Source organism: Pipistrellus hanaki (genome assembly GCF_964339955.1).
Source record: "Pipistrellus hanaki genome assembly, chromosome: 6".
In the NCBI taxonomy this organism is placed as follows: Eukaryota; Metazoa; Chordata; class Mammalia; order Chiroptera; family Vespertilionidae; genus Pipistrellus; species Pipistrellus hanaki.
Window position 1 is genome coordinate 54,997,644 of NC_140508.1, and position 15,658 is coordinate 55,013,301.

General features: G+C 37.9%; 1 protein-coding gene across 6 annotated transcripts in view; it reads right to left on the reverse strand.

Moving 5' to 3' along the window:
• Positions 1-15,658, reverse strand: part of GREB1L (GREB1 like retinoic acid receptor coactivator) — a 250,799-nt gene that overhangs the window by 121,977 nt on the left and 113,164 nt on the right. For all 6 annotated transcript variants that reach the window (XR_014795353.1, XR_014795354.1, XM_084888067.1 and 3 more), the window contains 3 exons: positions 14,414-14,590; positions 9,047-9,223; positions 2,341-2,463 (listed from right to left, as the gene is read on the reverse strand). Coding sequence is in view for 4 of the 6 variants with exons in the window: in XM_084888067.1 (XP_084744193.1) it covers positions 2,341-2,463; positions 9,047-9,223; positions 14,414-14,590 (477 nt within the window). In the remaining 2 variants the exon portion in view is untranslated. The remainder of the gene's footprint in view (positions 1-2,340; positions 2,464-9,046; positions 9,224-14,413; positions 14,591-15,658) is intronic.

Consider the following 15,658-nt stretch of genomic DNA (forward strand, 5'->3'; position numbering starts at 1 on the left):
GTGTGAATATCATAGAGTGCACTTACACCTAGATGGTATAACCTATATCTAAGGCTATATTGTATAGACCCGTGGTCGGCAAACTGCGGCTTGCAAGCCACATGCGGCTCTTTGGCCCCTTGAGTGTGGCTCTTCCACAAAATACCATGGCCTGGGCGAGTCTATCTTGAAGAAGTGGCATTAGAAGAAGTTTAAGTTTAAAAAATTTGGTTCTCAAAAGAAATTTCAATCGTTGTACTGTTGATATTTGGCTCTGTTGACTAATGCGTTTGCTGACCACTGGTATAGCCTATTGTTACTAGGCTACAAACCTGAACAGCATGTTAGTAGTGTACTGAACACTCTAGGAAATTATAGCACAACTAGTGGACTGGTGCATGAAATTTGTGCATGAAGGGGGAGTTCCCTCAGCCCAGCCTGCACCCTCTCCAATTGGGAACCCCCTTGGAGGATGTCCAACTGCCGGTTTAGGCCCAATCCCATAGGCCTAAAATGGCAGTTGGACATCCCCCTCGCAATCTGCGACTGCTGTCTCTTAATCATTCACCTGCCTGCCTGCCCGATCACCCCTAAACCCTCTGCCTGCCTGCCTGATAACCCCCAACTGCCCTCCCCTGCCAACCTGGTTGCCCCCAACTGCCCTCTCCTGCCGACTTGATCTCGCCCCCAATTGCCCTCCCTTGTTGGCCTGGTCTTCCCCCAACTGCTCTCCCCTGATCTTGCCCTCAACTGCCCTCCCCTGCCAGCCTGACCTCATCCCCAACAGCCCTCCTCTGTTGGCCAATTTGGTTCTGATTGGTCGGTTTCTATGCCAGTCAGTGTCAAAAGCTCTGCCTCCTAGGCAGCCATTGGCTCCTCATAGTTGACACAGATTTGGTTCTGACTGGTCAGTTTCTATGCCAGTCAGCATCTCTGGGCCTATCAATGGGGCCTGGTCAAAAAGGTGGGGCTGATCAGCAGCCCCGGTGGAGGCCTGGAGAGAAATGGAGGTGTGGCTACTGGCCAGACTAGGAGAGAGAGAGAGAAGCAAGTGCTGATCAAATACTGTCACACAGGCTACAGATCAGACCCTGCTTCTCTTTTCAGGCCTCTTTCTGGCCCTGATTCGCAGCACTGAGCCTGCAGCACAAGCAGTAAGCACTGGAATCGAACCTGAGATACTTCAGTCTGCAGGCTGACTCTCTATCCACGAAGCCAAACCAGCTAGGACAAAAGTTATACTTTTAAAATCCAGAATGAAGTAGTCTTAGCTGAATGCAAGACACACAGCAAGAAGTGTCCCATATAAAGTGAGCTTTATTATCATTGCTATTATTAACATATTTTAATAATCACTTCCATCTTGAAACAAATAAAAATAATTTATCAGCTCATCAGAATTTCACATAGATTTTAAAGAGGAATGCTAAACAGTGAAATAAATACAGCCTTCCTTTCAACTTGAATGGTTGACTGGATACTGGCAAAACACATATGCTATGAAGTCTGCATATCAGATGAGTAAAATGGTACTTTACAAAATACAAGTGCACTGAAAAAAACTCTCAAGTCCTTTAAAAACACTTACCTTCCTGCCTAAGATATAACCTAGACTTGCTCCTGAATAGTTTTCTCAAACACTATCTGCCCTGATCTTTTTGGTTATAGCCCTCCAGCCCTTGCATCACCTGGAAATATTAATTCTCACCTAAAGCCTTGTTCTGACCTCAGGGCCTGGGCCTGTGCAGTCCTCTCTATACTGAAAGAATTTTCAGAGGCCTTAGACTAGTGACTTATCTGCTCGGTATCAGATTGTCCACTCTGCTGATCCTGCTGTGATACTGTAACATAGTTTCAGGCACTAAAATTTTATCTGGTTATTCATATCCAAGCTCCTATCTTGAACCACTAGAAACTAGAACCTGGATTCTTCTGCTATGATCCTCAGTCCTATCCTGGGACCTTACTTTTTATCCCAGTTGGGACAATACACCCTATTTTTGGGCTTAGTTAGAGACATACCCTGGAACTTCTGTCCCCAAAACATGCAACCTGACAGCTATGAGGCAGACTTTCTTCATATCTGGATTTCCACTTATTTCTTCTAGAAATGGGCCCTATGTTTCAGTTAAATTTCTTGTCAACTATCAGTCCCTTCCTCCATCCTGTCCTAGCACTGGCAGGATTTGGGATTCTGGTCACCCAGAGGCTGGCCTATCTCAATGCTGAGTTCTAATAGTAACTCAAGAAATTCATCTCTATTTTAAAACATGTCTGTTCAAACCAGCCAAGAGTAAATTTTAAATGCCTCATTAAATATACATCGACTGTCTGAAATGCCAAAATAAAATGCCCCATTACCTGTCTGAATGAATCCTGATTTGTATCCATTAGTTGTGCCATTTTCTGGGGTCACCGTTGATGATACTGAAGCGTTTGGTTTAATAGAGTGGCAAGTAGCAGAGGATTGTCGGCTTCTACATTCTGAAAAAGAATGAGAGTCACATTATGTGTGGAGGCCCAATATTATGTTAAAACAGGTGACAAGGAGACAATCCATAAAATCTCTAAAATAAATGGCTGCTCCTTAAATGGCAACCACTTTCCTTATTTGAGGTCCCCCTGGCTTTAGTCCTGACTCCAACAGAATGTTCAACATAGTGAACACAATTTGTCTTCCTAGGGCCAGATGTCATGCTCAGAAAACCAAGAAATGGTCACAAAGAATGATCAGAATTTTTAACCCACAGACTAGTTCCCAGGGGAAAAATTACTCATAACCAATATAGTTATACTAATTTAATGGGTAAGACTGAGGTTAAACTATTAATAGTTTTTAAAAATCTAATAAGCTTTTAAATACCAATTAATCTGCTGCCCATGATTTATTTATTTTTTTTTTATTTTATAAAAAAATATATTTTATTGATTTTTTACAGAGAGGAAGAGAGAGGGATAGAGAGTTAGAAACATTGATGAGAGAGAAACATCAATCAGCTGCCTCTTGCACACCCCCTACTGGGGGTGTGACCGCAACCAAGATACATGCCCTTGACCGGAATCGAACCTGGAACCTTTCAGTCCACAAGCTGACGCTCTATCCACTGAGCCAAACCGGTTTTGGCATGCCCAGGATTGATTTAAATGTAGAACAATATCCTGGAGTCAAGCTAGGCTACCTTTAACCTTAACTTATATTCAAGAGTGCAAGAAAAAAATTAGAAATGTTAAAATTATTATTCTCAGTTCTTATTAAAGGAAATAGGTAGAGAATATTCAAGTTGATTACTGATCATGAAACACCAAGCTTCATTTTAATTAAGCTAATATGGGTCTCTGATACATTTAAAAAAATATATTTTATTGATTTTTTACAGAGAGGAAGAGAGAGGGATAGAGAGTTAGAAACATCGATGAGAGAGAAACATCAATCAGCTGCCTCTTGCACACCCCCTACTGGGAGTGTGACCGCAACCAAGATACATGCCCTTGACCGGAATCGAACCTGGGACCCTTCAGTCCACAGGCCAATGCTCTATCTACTGCAGTGTTTTTCAACCTTTTTTGGGCAAAGGCACACTTGTTTCATGAAAAAAATCACGAGGCACACCACCATTAGAAAATGTTAAAAAATTTAACTCTGTGCCTATATTGACTATATATAAAGTAATTCTTTTGAATAGGAATCAAACAAACACAAAGAAAGTATTTTATAATTACTTTATTATGAAATATTAAGTAAACAAAATAGTGAAAAATTATAAAATTCTTGTCTTGTCTGCACCTACGGCAGGCACACCAGGCAACATCTCGCGGCACACTAGTGTGCCGCGGAACAGCGGTTGAAAAACGCTGATCTACTGAGCCCATCCGGTTTCAGCCTCTGATACATTTTAATAATACCTTGCACTGGTTCAGGTAGATAGCAAATGCTATGACAATGTTCTTTATTGCAACTTCCAACAAAGTTATACTATATGTTTTATCATATTAGTTTTGAGATAGCATGTGAAGAAACTATTTAGTTTGTCATAGTCCCATTCATTTAATTTTGCCTTTATTTCCCATGACTTTGGGGGTCAAATTAATGAAATGTTCTCTACAACCCAGGTCCATAAGTTTAGTACCTATGTTTTCATCTATAAAATTTACTGTTTCAGGTCTTATATTTAAGTATTTGAATCATTTTAAATTAATTTTGGTACCTGGGGACAAAGTGTAGTTTAGGGCCATTCTTTTGCATATGTCTTTCCAATTTCCCCAGAACCAAATTTGGCTCCTTAGTAAAAAATTATTTGCCCATAAATATGTGGTTTTATTTCTGGGCTCTCGATTCTGTTCCATTGGTCTGTGTGTCTGTTTTTCTGCCAGTACCATGCTGTTTTGATTATATTAACTCTGTAGTATAATTTGAAGTCAGATAGTATGATATCTCTAGCTTTGTTCTTTTTTCTCAGGATTGTTTTGGCTATTTGGGGTCTTTTGTGGTTTCATACAAATTTGATGTGTGTTTTTTCTAATTCTTTAAAAACTGACATTGGGATTTTGATGGGATTGTATTAAATCTGTATATTACTTTGGGTAATATGTCCATTTTATGTTGATTCTTCCAAGCCATAAATATGGGATATTTTTCCATTTCATCTCCCCTCCCCCAATCTCCTTTAATAATGTTTTTTAGTTAGGTCATTCACCTCCTTTATTAAGTTTATTCCTAGGTATTTTATTCTTTTGGTTGCTATTACAAAAGGAATTTTTTTTTCATTTATTTTTTTCTGAGTTTTCATTGTTATCATATAGGAAAGCAGTGGAATTTTGTACATTGATTTTTGTATCCTTCAATTTTACTACATTTATTGTTTTTATAGTTTTTTGGTGAAGTCTTTAGGGATTTGTAGATACAGAATCATGTCATTTGCAAAGAATGATATTTTTACTTGTTCATTACCAATCTGGATGCCTTTTATTTATTTCTCTTGCCTGATTGCTTTGGCTCAGACTTCCAGAACTATCCTACTTAATGAAAGCCTAATATGCAAATTGACTGATGGCAGAACGACCGGTGGAACAACCAGTCGCTATGATGCACACTGACCACCAGGGGGCAGGCACTCAATGCAGGAGCTGCCTCCAGCCCACAGGCCCCAGGCCAGCAAAGGCAGGTGCCAGCAGGGGGCCCTCCAATTGCCCCGCCAGGCCAGTGCCAGGCCAGTTGCCCCACAGTTCGGCCCTAATTGCCAGCCAGGCCTAGGAACCCTACCCATGCATGAATTTTGTGCAACGAGCCTTTAATGTTGAATAAGAGTGGTGAGAGTAGGCATCTTTGTCTTATTCCTGATGTTTTTAGGAAAAGCTTTCAGTGTTTCCCATTAAGTAGGATATTGGCTGAAGTTTTGTCACATATGATTTTTATTATGTTGAGTACTTTTCTTCTATACCTTCTTCTTGATTTTGCATCTATTGATAAAATCATGTGATTTTTATCTTTTGTTTTGCTAATATGATGTATTCCATTGATTAATTTGTGTATGTTGAACCATCCTTGTGCCTCCGGAATGAACCCCACTTGATTGTGATTTTTCTTAAATGTATTATTGAATTCTATTTGCTAGTATTTTTTTTTATAAGATTTTTGCATCTGTATTCATCAGAGATATTGGTCTGTAGTTTTCTTTTTTTTGCGTTATACTTGTCAGCTTTTGGTATCAGGGTTATAGTGGCCTCAAAAAGTATGTTAGAAAGTATGCCTCTTTTAAAAATTTTTTTGGAAGAGTTTGAGAAGATAGGTATCAAATCTTTTTTGAATGGTTTTTGGAATTCACTAATGAAAGCACCTGGTCTTGGACTTTTATTTTTTGGGAGACTTTTTATGGTTGTTTCAACTTTCTCACTGTTGATTAGTCTATTTAGAATTTCTAATTCTTCATGATTCAGTCTAAAAAAGTTATATATTTCTAGGAATTTATCCATTTCTTCCAGGTTATTGAATTTGGTGGCACATGATCTTTCACAGAATGCTAGTATGATCCTTTATATATCTGTGATATCTGTCATAACTTCTCCTCTTTCCTTTCTGATTTATATGAGTCTTTTCTCTTTTTTCCTTAGTGAGTCTAGCCAGGGGTTCACTAATTTTATTAATCTTTTCAGAGAACCAGCTCTTTGTTGAATTAATCTTTTGTATGGTCTTTTTGTTCATCATTTCATTCAATTCTGCTCTAATTTTTATTAATTCCTTTCTCCTGCTGATTTTGGGCTGTTTTTGTTCTTTTTCTCTGCTCCTCTCGGCTGAAGGGAGCACCAGTCACATCCAATTTCCTCCCTTTTCCAAGCTGAGCTCCACCATGAGCTCCTGGCTGCATGGCTACCTGGCACATCTCAGCCTTTTTGCCTTCTTGCCTCTCCTGTTTGTTCCCATTTGCTCACCTTTAGGTGCTTCAATATCGTTTCCCATTCAACTAACCATATGGGAGATGCTATTTGCAAACAATAGCTCCGACAAGGGGTTAATACCCAAAATATATAAAGAATTCATACAACTCAATACCAAACAAACAATCCAATTAAAAAATGAGCAAATAAACTAATTAAAAAATGGACAGACACCTCTCCCAAGAAGACATACAAATGGCCAATAAATATATGAAAATATGTTTAATTTCACTAGCTATTAGGGAAATGCAAATCAAAACTACAATGAGATACCATCTCATACCTGTTAGAATAACTATTATTAATAAGGTAGGAAATAACAAATGCTGGAGAGATTGTGGAGAAAATGGAACCCTCATTCATTACTGGTGGGAATGTAAACTGGTACAGCCACTATGGAAACCAGTATGGTGGTTCCTCAAAAAATTAATCGAGTTACTATATGACCCAGAAATCTTTCTGGGTATCTACCAGAAAAACCCAAAAGCATTTATTTGCAAAGATATATGCACCTCTATGTTCACTGTAGCATTATTCACAGTGGCCAAGACATGGAGACAACCAAAGTATCCTCAGATAGAGGATTGTATAAAGAAGATGCAGTACATGTATACAACGGAATACTACTAGGTCATAAGAAAAGATGAAATACTGTTATTTGCAATAACATGGATAGACCTCAAGAATATTATGCTAAGCAAAATAAGTCAGTTAGAATAAGCTAAGGACCATATGATTTCACTCAGGTGTGGGATATAAAACTGAAACTCATAGACACAGACAACAGTATGGTGGTTACCATACTGGTGGTGAGTAAAGGGAGCCAAATATATGGTGACAGAAGATGGTTTGACTTTGGGTGGTGTGCACACAATGTAATATACAGATTTTGTACCATAGAAATGTATATTTGAAACCTATATAATACTATTAATCAATGTCACCCCAATAAATTTAATTAAAAAATAATAAATGGGCTATAAATGACAAAGCTAATTGTAGAGGTTCCTTTAGAGTGTTTCCAAGTTTATCAGATACAAGCAAGGGGTGGAGGCAGTTTTTTGTCTCCTTCTATGCTACGATCTTCCTTAAAGAGCTAGTATACTAGTATTTCACCTAAGAGGATATTTCCACATTATGTGCATATATGAATATTTGTAAACTGATATCATATGTTAGTATATGTGTATATAGACATAAAATTCCAATTCCAGCAACTGCTATAAATGTGAGACTTCAGAAGTCACCCATTTGTATCACAAAGTATTTCACAGACATTCTTTCCCAGAAAGATGAGATGTCACTGACTACTAAATAAGAAGTTAAAAATATTTTATGCAACCAAAACAAAAGCTTTAAAGGGCAGCTAAAAGGCCAGGAGGCACCCTGGTCAAGGTGGCTCAGTTGGTGGGAGCATCATCCAGTACATCGAAGGTTGTGGGTTTGATTCCTGGTCAGTGGACATACCTAGGTTGCAGATTCTATCCCCATGCAGCGTACAGGGAAGGCAACCAAATGATGTTTCTTTCTCGCAACGATGATTCCCTCTCTCTCCGTCTTCATTTCCCTCTCTCTGAAACCAATAAGCATGTCCTCAGATGAGGACTGAAAAAAAGGGGGGGGGGAAGACAATGCCCAACTTATCTTTGCTCTACAGAGAACAATTTTTCTATAGGAAAATTACTTAAATTTTATTAGAATAAAGAGTTATTTATAAACACACTATATTTATGACTTAGTAGTCACAAATTAAGCTCACATCTGGTTTGGAACATATAGCCATTTCCAAAGGAGTTACACAATGTCATTTCAAATGCAACCACGAGCAAATATGGTGAAAGACTCAGAGGCAAATCTGCAGTTGTAATTTGGATTTATTATATTATTTTTCATGGTCAGGTCAAAATATTGCACAGACAACAAATAGAAACATTATAAACAATTATCATATTGTCTATGAAATAGTAATATGAATAACAGAAAAAAAAATCTCAGCATATAAGAAACTGATCAAAAGAATAAGGATTAGATATTCCACTGCATTAGAATAATTATTAGAACTTGTGTTAAATTCCCTCAAACACACGAAGATGTGAAGTTTCAACTGGATTCATTTCTATAAGTATGTTAGTTAAGCTCTTCCTAACTAAAAAATAAATAAATAAAACTTTGTCACCTGAACAGTGCATTTCCCCAGGTATTCTGAAGAGAGCATTATTTATTCTGAAGTATGCATAGTTTTAATTAAAACAGAAAAATATAGGTGCTTGAAAATTACCAAAGAACCTATTAAGTAAAGTAGAAAGAGCATGTAATCAGGAAACTGACACTTTGAGGGCCACTCCAAATAACAGAAGAGCTAGAAAGAGTCCATAACCCCCTCCCCGTCAAGAGCTATACTCCACCCTCCCAAGAGACAAATACTTAAAGACATGCACTTTCCTAAACTTGAATAGGCTGTACAAAAAATCAAAAGCAAATCAAATAACCTGCCAGAAGGCGTTGGGGTTTCGGATAGCATTCTGAACTTGGGATGTTTATCTATAACACACCTGAATTCTGAATGGGCCACTTGTCATTATGACAACGTCCTCACTCCCTTCCCTTCCCTTTCCCTCCCAGAAGTGGAGGCTACCTTTCCAGCAGATAAGAGGTCCCTTCGACAGAACACCCTGGGAGCTTCTGACTAGGTAGTACTTTAAGTGCTTCTGCTTCTTTGGCTGGGTGGTGAGCTTCAAGTTAATGTGGTTGGAAAATTCCGTGAAATACCGAAATCCTCTTTCTCCACAGCCAATACAGTTTCCAGAAAACCCTGGAAGAACGGAAACCCAAGTTACTGGTGGCCTTGTATGTTGTTACAATACCTTTATATATAAGAAGCACACAATTATTAAGCATTTTTGACTCAATAATTTCCTAATTTAAAAAATAATAATTCAAAGGAAAAACACAGGGACAGTATTTTAGCAGTTATTTCATAACAGTGAAAGAATGAAAATAATTTAAAAAAATATTTTATTGATTTTTTACAGAGAGGAAGGGAAAGAGATAGAGAGCTAGAAACGTCGATGAGAGAGAAACATCGACCAGCTGCCTCCTGCACACCCCCTAACGGGAATGTGCCCGCAACCAAGGTACATGCCCTTGACCAGAATCGAACCCGGAACCTTTCAGTCCGCAGACCGGCGCTCTACCACTGAGTCAAACCGGTTTCGGCTGAGTCTTTATTTTATAGTCAGATCCCATGAGGCAAAGCAAGGGCATGGTCAAGATGTTTACAATGTTCTGGAGAGTTTTGAATTTAGTTTTGATTACATGCACCTGAGAATTCTTATCAAGCTTTGTTTTGGCAGCACTTGCTGCACCTCCCACAGTCCACATCACTAAGCCACCTAGGACCACAGGTTCAGACCATAGGTCAAGCTTACAACCATAGCCTTTGGCTATAATTGTGTTGAGAGGGCTTTGCCCTCCAAGCTGGGACCTGCATGTGGCTTTACCACGAGAGGACTATGCCCTCTCATGGGTCCAAAACTTGAACCTGTCCAAACGCTGTAGCCACTCTCCACAGACCCCCAGTAGGGGGCATGCAGGAGGCAGCGGATCAGTGATTCTCATCATTGATGTTTCTAGCTTTCTTCCTCTCTGAAATCAACAGAAGGAAGGAAGGGAGGGAGGGAGAGAGGGAGGGAGGGAGGGAGGGAGGGAGGGAGGGAGGGAGGGAGGGAGGGAGGAAGGAAGATGAATAACTATATGCCAACAAATAGAACAACCTGGATGAAAAAGACAAATTCCTAGAAACATACAATTTTCTAAAACTCAATCAGGAAGAATAAAAAAACCTAAATAGACCAATAACAATTAATGAAATTAAAGCAGTAATGTAAAAAACAAAAACAACAACAAAAACACACACACACATACACCAACTCACAGCAAACAAAAGTCCTGGACCAGATGGCTTCACAAACAAATTTTACCAAACATTCAAAGAAGAACTAAAACCTATCCTCCTCAAATTATTCCAAAAAATTCAAGAGGAGGGAATACTCTCAAGCTCATTTTACAAAGCCAAACATGTCCTAATTCCAAAACAAGACAAAGACACTACAAAGAAAATTATAGGCCAATATCCCTGATGCTGAAATTCTCAAGAAAATACTAACTAATCAAATCCAGCAATACATTAAACAGATTACATACCATGATCAAGTGGAATTTATTCCAGGGATGCAAGACTGGTACAATATTTGCAAACCAATAAATGTGATACATCACATAAACAAAATGAAAGATAAAACCCACGTTGATCATATCAATTGATGCAGAAAAAAACATTTGATAAAATCTAACACTAATTTATGATAAAAAATCTCACCAAAGCGGGAATAAAGGGACCATATCTCAACATAATAAAAGCCATATGTGAAAAACCTACAGCCAATATCATACTTAATGGACAAAAACTAAAAGTGTCTCCCTTAAGATCAGGAATAAGAGAGGAAGGCTGCTTTCACCACTCTTATTCAACACAGTACTGGAAGTTCTACCACAGTGATCAGAAAACAAGAAATTAGAGGGATCCAAATTGGAAAGGAGGAAGTAAAACTGTCATTATTCACAGGTCACATAATATTATATATATAAAAAAAAACCCAAAAGATTACACCCTAAAACTACTAGATCTAATAAATGAATTTGGGAAAGTAGCAGGATATAAACTCAATATCCAGAAATCTATACACAAATAGTGAACTTTCAGAAAGAGAAACTAAGAAAGCAATTTAATACTGCAATAACAACAACAAAAAAAGGTACCAAGGAATAAATTTAACCTGGGAGGTAAAAGACCTGTACTTGAAAACCTATAAGACGTTAAAGAAAAAAATTGAAGAAGACACAAATAAGTGGAAGCAAATTCCATGTTCATAGATAGAAGAGTTAATATCATTATAATAGCCATACTATAATACCCATACTAAAGCAATCTATAGATTCATAGATTAAAATATTAAGGGCATATTTCACAGATCTAGAAAAAGTATTTAAAAAATTTATATGGAACCAAAAAAGACCCAAATAGCCTCAGCAATCTTGAGATAGTAGGACACAGTTGGATACCAGATATCAAACTATACTATAAGGCTACTATAATCAAAATAGTCTGGAACTGGCAAAGAATAGGCATAGAGATCAATGGAACAGAACAGAGATCCCAGAAACCAATCCCTGCCTCTATGGTCACTTAATATTTGACAAAGGAGGCAAAAGTACACAATGAAGTAAATATAGTCTCTTCAATAAATGGTGCTGGGGAAATTGGACAGGTATATGAAAAAAAAATGAAACTAGACCACCAACTTACACCAGACACCAAATAAACTCAAAATGTTTAAATGACTTAAATGTAAGTCACAAAACCTTAAAAACCCTAGAAGAAGATATAGGCAGTAAAATCTCAAAAAATCTCAGATATCTCTCATAGCAGTATGTTTGCTGATGTATCACCTAGGGCAAGGGAAACAAAGGGAAAAATAAACAAATGGAACCACATCAAACTAAAAAGCTTCTGCACAACAAAAGAAACCATCATCAAAGTGAAAAGGGAATTCACTGTATGGGAGAACATATTTGCCAATGATACATCTAATAAGGGTTTAATTTCCAAAACATAGGAAGAACATATACAACTCAACACCAGGAAGACAGACAATCCAATTAAAAAATGAACAAAGGACCTTTCAAAGAGGACATACAGATAGCCAACAGACATGAAAAAATGCTCAACATCACTAATCATCAAAGCGATGCTGATTAAAACTACAATGACATATCACCTCACAACTACCAGAATGGCCACCAGCAGTAAATCAACAAACAAGTGCTGGAGAGGATGTAGAGAAAAAGGAACCCTAGTGCACTGTTGGTAGGAATGTATACTGGTGTGCAGCCACTGTGGAAAACAGTATGGAGTTTCCTCAAAAAATTAAAAATAAAACTGTCTTTTGACCCAGTGGTCCCACTTTCCTGGGAATATATCCTAAGAAAATATATATCAGAAAAAAATATATATGCACTCCTATGTTCATAGCAGAGCTATTTACAATAGACAAAATCTGGAAATAGCCCACGTACTCATCGATAGATGAGTGAATAAAAAAAGCTGTGGACATTTACACAATGGAATATTAGGTGGCTATACAAAGGGACTCAGGTTTTGCGACAGCATGGATGGACCTGGAGGTTATAATGCTAAGCGAAATAAGCCAGTCAGAGAAAGACAAATGCCATATGATCTCACTTACATGTGGAATCTAATGAACAAAATAGAACCAGAGTCATGGATACATGGTACAGTCTGACAAATGTATGAGGGGAGGTGGGTGGGACAGACAGGATGAAAGGTGAAGAAAATAGTCAAAGTACATGTATACATAGCCCATGAACACAGACAAAAATGTGGTTAGGGCCAGAGGGAGAAAAGGGCAGGGTTTAGGTGTAAGGAGCAAAAGGGGAATGGGGAACATCTGTAATAACGCCAACAATCAAAATAAAAAAAATAGCAAAAAACAAAACAAAACACAATAAAATGGCATTTCTGTAGGACCCAGCAATTCCACTTCTGGGTAAATATCTGAAGAAATCCAAAACACTAATTTAAAAAGATATGTGCACTTCTATGTTTACTACAGCATTATTTACAATAGCCAAGATATGGAAGCAACCCAAGCACTCATCAACAGATGACTGGATAAAAAAGATGTGGTATATAAGTCCAATGGAGTAACATTTGGCCATAAGAAAAGACTGAAATCTTACCATTTGTGACAGCATGGATGGACCTACAGGGTATTGTGCTAAGTGAAATAAGTCAGACAGAGAAAGACAAATACCATATCATTTCACTTATATGTGGAATCTAAAGAACAAAGTGAACAAATAAATAAAACAGAAACTGACTGATAAATACAGAGAACAAACTAAGGGTTTGCCAGATTAGGGTGGGAGAGGGGCAGAGAGGTGGTTGTTGTAGGGCTGAGTAAAAAAGGTGAAGGGATGAAGAAGTATAATTTGGTAGTTACTAAATAGTCACATGGATGTAAAGCACAGCATACCAGAAAGCAAAACAATTCTGAGATAAAGGTATGCATTATTACATATATATATATGTAATACACACACACACACACACATACACACACACACACACACTAGAGGCCCAGTGCACAAAATTCATACAATGGGGGGGGTCCCTCAGCCTAGCCTGTGCCCTCTCGCAGTCCGGGACCCCTCAGAGGATGTCCACTGGTAGTCAGACATCCCTCTCGAGTCCAGGACCCCTTGCTCCTTACCACCTTCCTGCAGTGGAGGTGGGAGAGGATCTTGCCACTGTCACTGTGCTTGTCAGCTGTGGGCCCAGCTTCTGGCTCCTGTGTTTGGTGTCTGCCCCCTGGTGATCAATGCCGATTATGGGGATGGATTGTTCCACCAGTCATTCCACTATTTGGTCGATTTGCATATTAGGGTTTTATTATATAGGATATATTTTTTCCTAATTATGTTAGATAACTAATGCTAAATATAAAATGAGAATCACATCAACCAAGGGTAGGTATAAATAATGAGTGGTATGGATAAACTACAAGTAAATTACAAAGTAGATAATCCACAGCTGAATAATTGAGAGGACCTGACATCAGGTGTTTTGAGAATGAATAAAAAATTAAAAAACAATTTTTAAGAAGTTAACAGGAAAAGCGTTTCATACTTGCACTAAACTATATAGGGGTAAAAGTATTTTACATTTGCTCAGATGGAAAATATAATAAATAACAATATAAGAATAAACTGTGTTTTGCATACTCACAACTATAAATCTACTTTTGCCAAACTCTATATTCCTCAACTAATTCTGCGATTTCAATAAATTCAGTGATAATTTAAAATAAATTTGTATTTTAACCCCATCTTGGAAGGAATTTTATAGGCGTGAAATACTCACCTAAAAGTGCATTTTTCCCATGATCATCCGGCAGAAATCGTTTGTCTACAGCACACACTAGGATGTGTTCAGGAAGATTGGGAGACTTGGCCCCCACCAGAAGGAATCCTGCTGGGATGTCGATTTGTTCCATACACAGAGATACCAAACGCAAATCCTTTCCCGCTTGACAAAAACCTAAAAACCAGAAAAAAGACAAAGAAATGTTTAGGGAGGTTAAAATGCTTTGTAACCCGTTTGGAGGGTAAGATTTACCTGTGGGAATCACTATTAAGAACATAATTTAAAGTCTGTGTACTCCAATGAGAAGACAAATCTATTATATGTCTTATAGAGATGAAAGGACACTAGGAGATATTCTGACTGGTGTAGCCAACACTGACAACTTTCATATTTTCCCCCCATAGGTAAGGATATGATAAAGATACAGCAAACTTTGAAAAAAAAAATGTAACTTTCCATGCACATAATATACTATTTTAACTTTCAATGCAAATTCACTTTTTCAAAGGAACAGTCAAAGAACAGAGAACAGTCAAAGGAACAGTCAAAGAACATCGATGACTCTCTCTCCTCCATTTCACATAGTGGAGACTGAAGCTCTGAGTTTGGGGACTCATAAACGAATTGGCAAGGACTAGAACTCAGAACTGTCAGGTTATTTTCACTAGTTATGACATGAAATGACAAGATCTGACAAGATAACATATTATAGTAATTCATTAGTTCATGATTCATTAAAAATCATTTGCAATTGATATTGTATTAGGTCTGGGGATACAGATATCTTCCTCTAAGAACTCATTATAGCCCTAGTCGGTTAGGCTCAGTGAATAAAGCATCAGCCTGCAGACTGAAGTGTCCCGGGTTTGATTCCAGTCAAGGGCACACATCTCAGTTGCAGGCTCCTCCCCAGCCCAGGGACCTAGTTAGGGAATGTAGAGGCAACCAATTGATGTGTTTACCTTTCATCAATATTTCTATCTTTTCCTCTCTCTTGCACTCTCTCTAAAAATTAATGGAAAAATATCCTCGGGTGAGGATTTAAAAAAAAAAGAACTCATATTACAGTTAATTGGAAGACTGTATAAGGAACTGAAAATCACAAAACAATATTAAGGAGGACTGCTATTTTCTGCTATAGATCGTTGATGTGCAAGTCTTCAGGGAAAAGATCCTCCCTGCACTCTAATCATGTGATTGATTCCCCTGAAGAGTTGTGACAGTCCAGATTAATCTGGAGCT